At 46.0% G+C, this 12,032-nt stretch overlaps 5 protein-coding genes across 5 annotated transcripts; 3 read left to right on the forward strand and 2 right to left on the reverse strand.

Annotated features, from left to right (window-relative positions):
* Window positions 1-1,527: 1,527 nt before the first annotated feature.
* On the forward strand, window positions 1,528-2,765 carry F5891DRAFT_221419 (uncharacterized protein). Its single transcript, XM_041370969.1, has 7 exons — window positions 1,528-1,624; window positions 1,719-1,726; window positions 1,788-1,837; window positions 1,894-1,961; window positions 2,024-2,110; window positions 2,159-2,377; window positions 2,430-2,765. The coding sequence occupies exons 1-7, from the start codon at window positions 1,584-1,586 to the stop codon at window positions 2,452-2,454; spliced, it is 498 nt and encodes a 165-aa protein (XP_041233548.1). The 5' UTR covers window positions 1,528-1,583; the 3' UTR covers window positions 2,455-2,765.
* A 513-nt stretch (window positions 2,766-3,278) lies between these two features.
* On the reverse strand, window positions 3,279-4,807 carry F5891DRAFT_974567 (uncharacterized protein; the record flags this gene model as incomplete). The annotated part of the gene is made up of 9 exons (XM_041376462.1): window positions 3,279-3,372; window positions 3,424-3,558; window positions 3,635-3,681; window positions 3,721-3,800; window positions 3,876-4,024; window positions 4,070-4,263; window positions 4,320-4,431; window positions 4,491-4,625; window positions 4,680-4,807. 9 exons carry the CDS (start codon window positions 4,805-4,807, stop codon window positions 3,279-3,281), a joined length of 1,074 nt encoding a protein of 357 aa, XP_041233549.1.
* A 2,812-nt stretch (window positions 4,808-7,619) lies between these two features.
* F5891DRAFT_221485 (uncharacterized protein) lies at window positions 7,620-7,936 on the reverse strand. Its single transcript, XM_041370970.1, has one exon. It carries the CDS (start codon window positions 7,857-7,859, stop codon window positions 7,668-7,670), a length of 192 nt encoding a protein of 63 aa, XP_041233550.1. The 5' UTR covers window positions 7,860-7,936; the 3' UTR covers window positions 7,620-7,667.
* Window positions 7,937-10,518: 2,582 nt separating this feature from the next.
* F5891DRAFT_938667 (uncharacterized protein) lies at window positions 10,519-11,370 on the forward strand (the record flags this gene model as incomplete). The annotated part of the gene is made up of 2 exons (XM_041374187.1): window positions 10,519-10,631; window positions 10,689-11,370. The coding sequence occupies 2 exons, from the start codon at window positions 10,519-10,521 to the stop codon at window positions 11,368-11,370; spliced, it is 795 nt and encodes a 264-aa protein (XP_041233551.1).
* A 302-nt stretch (window positions 11,371-11,672) lies between these two features.
* Window positions 11,673-12,032, forward strand: F5891DRAFT_1220708 (uncharacterized protein; the record flags this gene model as incomplete). Its single annotated transcript, XM_041369410.1, has 2 exons — window positions 11,673-11,820; window positions 11,870-12,032. Coding segments are annotated over exons 1-2 (263 nt in total), but the record flags the coding sequence as incomplete, so codon positions are not given.

The raw sequence follows: 12,032 nt of genomic DNA on the forward strand, positions 1-12,032 counted from the left end.
ACAATCCAAGACCAATGAAAACACCAGTACGTGCACCTCGATGTGTTGGTTTTGCATATTCAGGGTTGAGAACGATATATGCTGCTCCTTAAAACGCGTATTGGTAAATGACTTGCTAATGGACTGGTACCAATGGACAACACCGACCTGTGCCAACTAGTGCGATGGAACATAGATAACAGGCTTGCAAGGCTGGAATCCGTAGTAAAGGCATGGTACAAAAAATCCGAGGACTACGGAAGTATTCGTCAAAATGAGATAGAGGTTGCGATACATTCACTTACTGACGATCCCCGAATAGTCCAGTACATGGCACTGGGTCGACACCTGTATTTAATTTCGATTCATGAGTCAGATCCTGTAGTCGGAACTTGGAGAAGGACTGACCTGCGTGGAATGACAAGTGGCAGTGTGGAACATGGCGCTCGCAGTGAGGCAGAACACTGCAGAGAGTAAAAATATAGCAAAGACAGAAGTATCTAGCCAAGTGGTAGTACGATATACTGTCCGCGGAATGCCATCAGAATCCAGAGGAAGACCACAGCGCCAGCCAGATGACTGAGGATGTTCACCGAAAAATGAAATGAATTATGTCTACTTGAGACAACAAGAAACTTTACCAGTTCCGTTTTGGCTCCGTTATGAGGATCTGCTCAGAACAGAATCAGTCAATGACCACCACTTAAACATAAATTTTACGACCAACTCTTATACTCACCTTACAAAATGTCTAACACCTGCAATTAGTAAAATCACGGCACGTCAATCTGTAAACTCATAAATAGTATTATACGTTTAAGTCCCGTGGCCAATGACTAGGGTGATGAGGATGATTTAGCTTCCCTTTCATTCATATTGAAACTAGCGACTTACTTCTGTGCAATATCATTTTGGCTACAGATCCGTAAAGCCACAACTTGGCCACGGGCGTCTTCGATATGACACAATTATGGTATAACGTCCAAAAGTTATGACTCACCAGTAAGTGGCATCCTGCTGCGAATCGGTACTTTTGACTTCGTATGTCATTTGTTGGAGCAGTGGATATCATATGGCGGCAGTTAGATATACCTGGTCTATTCATTTGATAACATCAGGGAAAACCTCCCACGGGAATTTTGAAAATGCGACAACAATTCTCGAGAATTATGGCAAACTTTCATCAAATTTTTGTAAAAGCTTGTAAATAGTTGATAAATAGTCACATCCATAACGCAGTCAGTGAATGCACTGAAAAAGATATCTACAGGGCTCTAGTTGAACCTGCCATGAGATATGTAACTAATTACTAGTATATCAAAAATGTAGAGTTCACGCAATGCAGAACGGGGATATATTTAAACAGGTGGGAGGGAGAATTCGGAGGTGTCTGCTGCTGGCTACATAGAGCTCGCTCGAAGGGCCTTAGCCTCAGCGACAACAAGTAAATTGAGAAATTGAAAATCGAACCACCAACGATTTAATTACTAATCACAGGGCTCCCACGGTTGATTTCAATGAACTCATTCAAATATTCATGTTTCACTCTGCAACTTACACGAGCCGCGGCAACCACTTGCACACCCTGTCACGTCGTTTTCTTTATGTTTTCATTCTCCCTTATGGTTACTGTTGGGGACTCTAGGTGAGAGGCATCACCACCACAGAGCTAAGTCTCGCTCCGAGCGGGCGTCTGAATTCTGTTGTCGCATTCATCTGTGCGTGGTCATTCAAACCAGGTGTCTATGTAGGATTCCTTTTTTTCTCTTCTTTTTGGCGGTCCAACCGGCCTTCCTGATCTCTCCCAGCTACAGGCTCAATTTGGAGCATACACATAGCTCAAAACTGCATTCTGAGGGTGAGTCATGTAGTTGAATCCTGGTTTCACAGCGACCCGCTCATGCTCACTGTCAGAATCGCAAATTCCCTACTCGAGCCGCAGCTCAGGCCAGAGCCGGGCCACTGCATTCTGAGGCGCGCAGGTGAGTCATGTGGTTGATTCCTGGTTCCTCCCTACCCGCCTCCCCGTGGTCCACGGCTCTAGTGTGACGACTGAGCAGGATGAACATCCCATGGTCTTGGGCCTCACTGCTAGCCCTATGTTTGGTGGCAATCCTACTGCAGCCTTCCGGTATGGTGCTCGGATTGGAGACTACGAATATTATTGACATGCTTCCAGGAAGTTGGAAGCCAACCTCGACTGCGTTATTCATAGTCCTCGAGCCAATCGGGATGAGCTCTTGACTCATGTCCACTGTCCGATCTTCCGACACGTGTGCTACGATACACCGCAATACTCTGATCATAACTATACTTCTAAAAATTTATCAGCAGTCGATGCCATTATTGCTACTATGAACATCGGATCCCGAATTCCATGGTCTCAGCTGTGGTTACTGTGGTGCATCTTTTTCTAACTGTTCAAGCACTATCTCACTGTGTTCTACCAGATTTTTTCTTCCCTACTTGATCTGAAGTTGGTTGACTTTGCATCCGCTGAGTTGAAAGCAGCATTTGCGCAAATCGATTTCGATGGGATGAGTAGGGCATTCCTGATAGCACAGGGACTTTGCGTTACACGTTTTGTCTCATTTCCTCATTTTCATATCTTGTGATTTGCGATATTCTAGTATTTAATCACATTATAATCATTTTGTTGTATTCGTGTGGATTTTCATAAATTTTCACCCATCCGTAGAGGGACTTGGAATATTTTAATGTATTTTCAGAAAGTCAGAAAATTTCAGAAAATTTTACAAAATCTTCGCGGGAGGTTTTCCCTGATGAATAGATACTACATTATAATCCTAAATGTGATGGCCCGTTTGTTGCAATCTGTCACATGAGTCAAGCTGTAGTAACCATAGATCAGTAGCCAAACTTATGCCCTCTCGATATATGTTTCAAACTATTTTTACTGTGGAGCATCTCTTGCACTTACTTCGTTCTGATGCATGATTTCAATCTCAGGCAGTAATCGCATATATTTCATAAACAGTGACGAAAAGTAAAGGTTTCCCAGACACCTCCAGGGTATATGTATTGGCTGTCATTCAATGTCTCAATTGTGTAGCCTTGCCATGTTACACAATTAGGTCTACATGGGGGATACGCGATGCTGTGGCAGCAATGTGCTGTGTGTGACAATTCCAGCTTCGTTTGTCACTCTAGATCCATGCCATTCATTTGCGTTTCTGTTCAATTTTGAATAGCTGCGCATCCATTATATTGATCCCACAATGTACATTATTGTGTACATAGATAATACAAATAGGTAGTACATGCATTAGTAAAACGTATCACTGGCAGCGTCTGGCAGAAGTGTTAGCAACAGAGTATTGCGCTACATTCTGAGGCAAGTAAGTAGACACATTGCGAGCCCCAAATACCTTTCTACAAAGTGTAAGTAATGTACGAACAACAGAAAGCTTACAACACACTCACCTGTTCCACCAAACAAGAAGAGTGTCGATGGAGGCTTTGGCGGCAGGTGTGGGTGGATGCTCGAAGTAGTCGATGGTGTAGGTGTAAAATTGACGATGATCAAACTCATCATCAACGATACGCCAGGCACCACAGCTTGATAAGGCAAATCGTAACTGGGATTCCAGGTCCCTTCAGTTATCGTCGTGTCTAAGAAAATTATTAAACATACTTGGACTGCTGAATAGGCGATAGCTCGCGGTTGAACTGAGCGCATTCCTAATATTGTCGCAATGTTGGACCGAGTGCGCCGTTCACCTGAGGTCCTAGACCGCTTGTGCGATGATTCCTGGTAGCCCAGGGGTTCTTCTTCGTCAGGTCATATCTCCCCAGCAGAGCTGGGGGATGTAAAAATATGTTTGAAAGTCTGTGCCAATAGGTGAGTACAATCCCTTGAAAGGAGATACTAATACCCACCCTGACGAGCCAAGCACTTTTGAACAGCCCTTTCGTCGGGTCGTCAGGGTTGTATTTGCCGTTACTATACAAGAATGCTGGCCATGAATGGGCAGTGACTTGGAAGTCAGGTTCGTAGTTTCGGATCCCTTCCTTCGTTCTATGGCTATAATCAGTATGAGGTGTAGTAAGCTGGTTAGTGAGGTCATACCTTGGATTGGCCCAATGGAAATCCACAGGACATAGAAGTTCCCCGGTCGCATCATGATAAAATCCACGTCCGGACTTGTCGACTGAGGAGATTGGTGGGTTGGGGGTAGGACGGCTCTCATTGAGCCACGAAGCCACTGTTTTCTTCAAAGAACTAGCATCATCGCCCTGTGCTGAATTGGCACCTTTATTGAGCTGAATTCAATTGGGTTTAAACATTGATGTGACTACTTGCATGACGGACAACTTACCTTTTGATAAGCAACGTTGAGCTGATATCCGTCACTTTGAGAGTTGATAAGGCTGCGGACACATGGAACCCAGCGAAGTAGCTGTTGAAATGACTGATAGGTTTGTTCCTCCCTAGAATATTGAAAACAGGATCAAATCAACCGACTGAAGTACTCAAGCATAATACCCACTCTTCCGTGTGTTGGTCATCTTCATCACATAGAGCGCTCCTTCGATGGTGCTCTCCGATAAGGTCCTCAACCCTGTCAGTTAAGCTCACGAGGCGCCGGATGGCTCGGCCAGCAGGGACATATATATCACCATGGCTATTGGACACCAGCTGCGTCAGATACATATAGAAATCCATGTTAGTACAATACCTTTTGTTGCGATGGCTTTCTCCCTGCAGCTCAGCATTTTGCTCTTCTAGAGCAGCAATGCGCCGTTTGAGAGCGTTATGGGTTGCATTAGGTGAATTGTTGTCAGAAGGACTCGGAGACTGCGACATGGGTAATAGGAACTTGAAGGAAAAAATGAGGGTGATTGACGTACCCAAGATGATAAGCTTTTCAAGCACCGATATTTGAAATTGACGTGGAGCAAGATTTACGGATGTATAACAAGATTTATGCTTGTCAGAGCCGTTGTAACGGGAAGGACTGCAATGGAACCATGGCCAGATTACGATGCGCGGGGACTAAAGTCGAATAATTAATAAAATGCTCCACTCTGTTTGAATGGAGCAGACCATGATGTCGTTATACGGACCCTTGTGGTGTTTCCGAAAAGAACGGAAATGTGGTGTCAGAGCAAAGGGGTATTGAGCGCAAGCGAAACTCTGAGTCGGATCTCATTGCGGAACTTGTAGCATCATTGTAATGTCATGGTGGGTCCATGCAAAGGCTCATCACTGGCATCAAAGGTGGTCGTGGGGGCGCTGTGACAGCAGTGTGATGTGTCTGTTTTGCTGAGAGTATCGCTGCAAAGAGGGATCTTTGACAATTGTGGGCTATCAGTGATCTGTTGTAGCCCCGTAGGAGGTGTTCTGTATCCTGGACTTGAGTTACCCGTGCTGCTGCTGTGACTGGAAGTGGGCCTCTGGAAGACCTGTCCACCAAATGAAACGATAAGAATCTTCGTCTCATCTGGATTGTGTAGATGTTCAGGGACACCAAGCGACAAAAGAAATCGGGATTGACCAATAGGTGAGTAAACTGTGTCTGGTCTTTTGCTAATACCACGAACGAGAAGAGGAGCTTGGATGATGCTGCGTGCAAGCGGTTTCTTAGGGTGCGAGTCGGCGAAAGGTATCGAAGGATGGAGTAGGTGTGTGTCGGGTTTCTTCCTGTGGGTTTGCTCATGATGATGCTGTCGACGCTGAGTACTGATACAGCGGCTTCTGTTGCGAGCTTGATGGCCCACTGTTTTGCGGCTAGTGGGTCGAGAATCTTGAAGTCGGTAGCTAGCAAAGTGCCATCTCGTTCGGCCTAGCATATGATCGATCAATCAAAGGATGATGAACCAGAACTAGTGAACTTCACCTCTATATCGACACCCCAGACTTTGCCGCCCTCCTGCTCGTGCTTGGCCCACAACCGACTGAGAACCCCCCCACCCCCAAAACAGTTGGAGAGGGATAAGCATTCCAACCTGGGACACCTTCAATTACGGGTGGGGGGTGAAAAGACGGTAAGTTAATGCTCTGATCGCATTACGCGGAATTGAGGTCATTGGAGTGGAGGACTGTGATGGGAGGAGAAATATCTTTGCCATGAACGCGCATGCCTGTGGAAGGGATATGATCTCGTGATGGTATGGATGAGGCAGAGGTGTCTGGTGTTATAGTAGATGAGAAAGCACCGGACCACGAACTTAGCGAGTCGATTACGGTGGCAGCCGAATCGCATCGCGAGACATGTCCAAAGGTAGAACGGAACTGAGCAGGTCTAGGAGGGGTATAAGAAGCCACCAAATCAGGGTTGGCATAGGGATGTACAAAGTCCTCGTGAGACAGGTGACATTGGGAAGTATGAAACGACGAGACAGTATCACTACGTTCGTGACCTCGTGTAACCTCTGAAACTGGAGAGTATGGTGCGGGTGTATCTTGTGTGGAGGACGACGGCCGAGAAATGTGTCCCTTACTAACTGGAGGAAGACGAACCCCGAGTTATGGCAAACTGTACTATAACCTCGACTAGGCTCTTTGAGTGTGCAAAAGAACGGGGCGCATTCAAATCATGCATTCACATTTATTCGCAAATGGGTCTTTGAGAAAATAGCGTGAACCTGGCATTGGAGAAGGGTGACTTGGAGCTCACAAAGGAACATGCCAACAAACCGGAGGACGACGCACCGTTGCAGAAGAAGCTTTGGCTCAAGATTGCGCGATACGTGGTGCAGGATAAACAGGACAGTTGTGCCAGCCGTCCCGGGCCACGTGAACCATTCCGGCAAATGCCGGAGATGTCATAAATAGCCAAAACGGGACATGTACGAATCTAAGTTACGATACAAACGACATTAACTCTGCATTAACTCACTCTAAACATCTACCGCTCCAGTAAAACATGAACAACAACGCTGATGCCAATGGAGGCAGAGGAGTCGGAAATCAGAACGCAGAGGGAAATCAGGAGCATCAGGTACGTCAAGAATTTTTTAATAAATCAGTACTCACTGGTATTCTACAGATCCCTCAACATCTTCTTTAACTCATACCGAGGCCTCGCAACGTGATGTTCACGATGACCGAAAGGCAGATAGTAAGTAACGAATCATTCAGGGGTTACAGTCTTTAACATTTCAAAGCAATTCATGTACGTTACATGGGCCGTCGCACGAGTCCGCATGCGTCAAGAACTCTACCAACCTGAGTTACCGGTTCAACCCTACCCTCAGCCCCCGGTCTGGACAGAAGAAACGCGTGCGATGATAGTGCTTTGGATTGCGAGGGAGCGCCAAATTTTTCAGATGGAGGTGGAGGAGATGGAGCGTCTCCTGGGACTTCGGGGTGCGCATTAGTGCTTCTAGGTAAGCTGCTTTTAAAATTCTGAAATTTTGAACGGACTTACGGATATTAGACCATACACAAGTTCTAAGAGGCTGGAGGGAGGTTTAGCGACTGCACACATTGGACACTTGCGCGATATACGTACCATGTAACACCACCATACAATGTAACACCACCATACAAATCCTACAAAGTCGATCCAACCTGTATATGTTTTTGCCGTTAGTATTGTCCACTTTCCCGCATAGAGAACTGAACATATTCGATTCAGATGCTAGGACCAAACACTTCGCCAGCACCGTCCGTCAACTGACATATCTACCAGGAGCATCGAGTGCCAGATACGCAATGTGCTTTAGCGATAAAAAAAGTGTACCAGACCCGACGAACGAACCTCCAGGTCACCGGTCCACACATCAAGAGCTTCACCAGGATCAACGTGCCCTACTTTGACAACCATTGAAGAGTCAGCTCCAGGTGAAGACTCCCCCACAACGAAGTGAATCTGAGTTGTCTCTGGCCAAGCCTTGTCTCCCTGGTTTAACATCCGTCAGGACTTAATGAACTCAGCACCAGGTAGAAAAATCTGACCGCTAGGAACTGTCGTGTCGGACACAAAAGCACCCTCTTCCCTCGATAATGTCATGACTGTGCAATTATGTCCTGGTCGCATGGAGTCTTGGTCACGCCGGACATCGTAGGTAGTGTAGTTGACTTGAAAATGACGTGATTGCTGGACTCGAGACAGGTTATTGATGAAATGCAGCTCATTCCTCTTGGAATCAGAGAACAGATGCTCATCGCCATCATATTCGAGACCTGATCAATTGTCTGGACCAAGTTACTATAAGGTGAGATCGATTGTTCGCAATCAACCAACTTGATAGCCTTCGAAGTTGGTTGCGGATGGATGGATAGAGCAGCAGGTGCCGATTCTGGCGTCTTCCTATCTTTGTTAGCAGTTGGTGGGACAAAGTTGTCGGGCTTCGTAGGTGGGGACATCATTGATTGAGGTGGCGGAGGAGGCATTCCATATTGTGATTGCATTTGTTGGGGGGCACTGCCTTGACCATGCTGACCCTGCGACTGTTGTAATAATGCGAGGATATTTGGAGGTAAACTAGGAATTCCAGTGTGCACCTGCCCTGGCTGAGGAGTGGGTGTCTGAGAAGGCATCTGAGCATATGGGTTAGCACTGGGGCCAGGCGGAGGAGTGGAAATAAAATGAGGCATGAGGAGATTGTGAGGACCGTGAGTCGTGTGTTGAAGATAACAGCCGGAGGTAAAAAGCAGAGCACGAACTAAATCAAAGAGCAGGTATAACTGTAGTGTCAGTACTGTAGCACAACAGATACTCGGAGAAAGGTTGATGTCTGCTCACTGCAAATCATAAGATAGATGCCGTAAAGGCTATCACTTTGCCCCAAGGGCATGCTTCAAAAGCTCCCGTGACAACTGTTATCACACTGAGTACATTCCATTTCAAGAATGAGCAGGCTTACCTTGATGAAGATTCTGAACGGTCTGTCTCAAAAAATGCGCACTGACTTGAAACGCGGCAGTTATGAAGAGTTGAAATCAGGGAATTGAACCAAGAAAGGCTAAATCTGTTAGTCATGACTCAACACTTGAGCTTACTAAGCCCAACTTGTCTCAAGATGTAGGTGCACGAATGATATCAAGGGTTAATTGGATCACTGGGACACTGCTTCAAATACACGTGCTAGGAGAGCAGTTTGCTCTTGGAGTATCATAACGATTTCTTTTCCTAACCCAGTGAGTCTCTCTTTGTCCCCGTTATCGGTGGTATGCCACTTCTTTGCAGGTGGAAGTTCTACTTGTGAGTTTGTGATATCGCGAGCAAAGTCCCGGCGACTCTGAGCCTTTTCATGCTGAGGTTGATTAGTACTTGTTGAGAGCCGAAGAACCCGAGGACGGAAAGGCCGATAGAGGAGGATATGGGACTACGGCCGAAGAGTAAGGCAGCTCGAGGTGCGAGCGCCACCAAACGGAGATTCCAGACGACGTGTCAACGTCGGCTATCTTTTTTTTATTCCTTTAGTATATGTTTTCATCAAAAGGCCAGCTGGCGCACTCACCATATAAAAGCAGCCATCCACCATCGAAACATCTCAGATTCGTAATCCGAATACTGAGATGTAAGTCTTCTAATGTAACGTTTGAGTACAAGTACTAACGTATACCGTAGCTTACCTGTCTAGGTAAAAACACTTGTCAATAAAGAGATTCGTAATCCGAATACTGAGATCTTACCTGTCTAGCCTCGCGTGAACGCCCTGCTATACTCTCAATAGTACTATGTGATAATTTGAGACAAGACCTCAGATGAGACTCACTTGCAGCCTGTTAGATTTGCAGCCGAAGCTCGAGTCACTTGACAAGGCATGTTTCAAAATTGTCTGTGGAATATTGACAGGAAAATTTTCATGCTGGTAACAAGAACACTCATGAGCTATTTCGTCACATGGTATTAGGAAATATTACCTCCTGCTCAGCATCTTCTCTCGTGTTGTGTGTTGGTGATTGTGACCTTTGGGAATCCAATGTCTCCTGAGCATTGAGACCTGGTTTCGCTCTTGATTGAGAGCAGGCTTGACTGTATATGTAGTTTCCTTGCAAATCAGCTGATGCTCCTTGACCATTTGCGGGGAAATGCCATCTTTCAGAATCTGGTGAGTCTCTGACTCCGAGGATTTGTGAAGCACCGTCATTGCGACTAGAGCCTCGAGAGCTATGTTCAGAGCTTTTATCAGGATCATAAGGCATTGTGAAAGATATCTGACAATTGAACGCTACCTCATCCTCCAAGTCAGGCTAGTAGTACCTCTTACCACCCTAATGATATCATTCGTGGAGCATCAATTACATTTCCAAGCACATGATTCACAGTGACCTGACTAGCGTAAGTTTTGCATATGCTGTATGGGGAAGAGATGAACAGGTGGTACTCAGGTGGAGCGCGAACGCGAGGTGGACGCGAATCGGTTCTGCGTGATCAGATGTTCTGTCCTTACATGTTAGATTTTCCGAATGTGGTAAGCTGTACGTCAACCGTACTCGGATTCGATGAAGTGACACCAAGGCCAATGGGCCCCAGATTGGCCTGAGGATTGTGTCAGACAGCGGCACCTTTCTAACTTGAAATTCCAAACCTGTAACTCGGTCTTGAACACTGCACTGATAATATGCTCCATTTGCCACACGATATCGAAAGGACAGTCTTTCAACTTGCAGCAGGTGTCCATCCTGCAAATGATGTGCACTCGTATTTATTGGTCGCCCCCAGAGTTCATGACTGGTAGGCAAAAGTCCTGAGATATGCTGGATTCAGTTGTGACTTACAAGATGGTAATAGGATTGAAGGATTGATGTATCGAACCGTTGTCCTTGCCAGTGAGGCACGAGCATGCCTTTTTGTTGATTCACTTCGTTCTCGACCAGTGTTTGCTTCTGTGAATGTCAAATCTCTCTGTATTCGCGGTATGGTGCAACTCGCCACAGCGGTAGAGGTCATACAACTGTGCAGTGGTATTGTCAACCTCGCCCTCTGGATTCTGTCAGAGGGGGATCATGACATGCTGGATCACCTATTGGATGCATTAAACAAGCTACCTTTATCACGGCTGTCTATCCACTTATCGACCGTCTTCCGTAGAACTGACATGCCATTCCTACCATCCATCTCTCTATTCAGCAAAGTCACCCACCTTGACTTGTTGGAAGGTTGGGTGCTTTGGGGCTCCCCAATCGGCATACATTGCCTAATGCAACTTACACATATTTCCCTTCGACTGTTCACTGATCGGACAGCACCAGCCTTGCTGCAAATGATCCTTGCAGATTGCATTCACCTGAAGGTATTGGTTTTGCGTGTAACAGAGGAAGTTGGCAGGGTAAAAAAATGGTTGCAGGAGCACGACGGTCTCGATGATCATCATATTGTTGTGACGGCCAAGAGCTCTCGTGATACCTGGAATTGCAAAACAAGTGATGGTATGAGTCTGTGGCAGTATGGAGATTATATTGCAAAGTGTTGAGACGCGATACATGAATGTACATACAATTTAGGCCGAGAATATCTGCAATGATGGTATATGATCATATGGCATCATATGGTTGTCGTTGCACATTTGTATTTGTTTGTCTGCAAGTTTATGGGTAACGATGCACCAAGTCCTGACTCCATTTCCGCCAAATCTAATATTGACACTACTTCAATCATTTGCCGTGTTACCCATGTTATATTACGTCGCTCGCTTACCAGTATACCATACTTTCTCCAATAAGATATGGTAAGCATCAGTCCTCCACAGTCTGCGTTCAGTCTTGATCTGTGGTGCAGATCTATCGCCACCATGAAGTTGAACCTCACCACCATAACCATGACATGGAGCACAAGAAAGCAGGATCTCTCCTCGGGCGTGTTCACTGCACCATTATGGCCCTCGGCCTATGGGACTCGGGTCGCGCTGTCGTGTTCGTTCTTGGTGAGTACTTGTATTGTATCGCTAAATTATCTCTGATATGCTTGGAAAGGTTGTGGAATTGGTGTTTTGCTTCGCATGTTCTGGGTAATGTCTGTCCTCGTGTATTGCACTGTCAGAGGTGAGCGATCGGAGAAGATCAGCCATGGGTACATCATGTTCGAACATGATGCAGAGACCCACTTCGTGCCTCCTCCTGAATACACTGACGAGAA

This window comes from Suillus fuscotomentosus (assembly GCF_016647785.1).
Source record: "Suillus fuscotomentosus strain FC203 chromosome Unknown F5891scaffold_2, whole genome shotgun sequence".
Lineage (NCBI taxonomy): Eukaryota > Fungi > Basidiomycota > Agaricomycetes > Boletales > Suillaceae > Suillus > Suillus fuscotomentosus.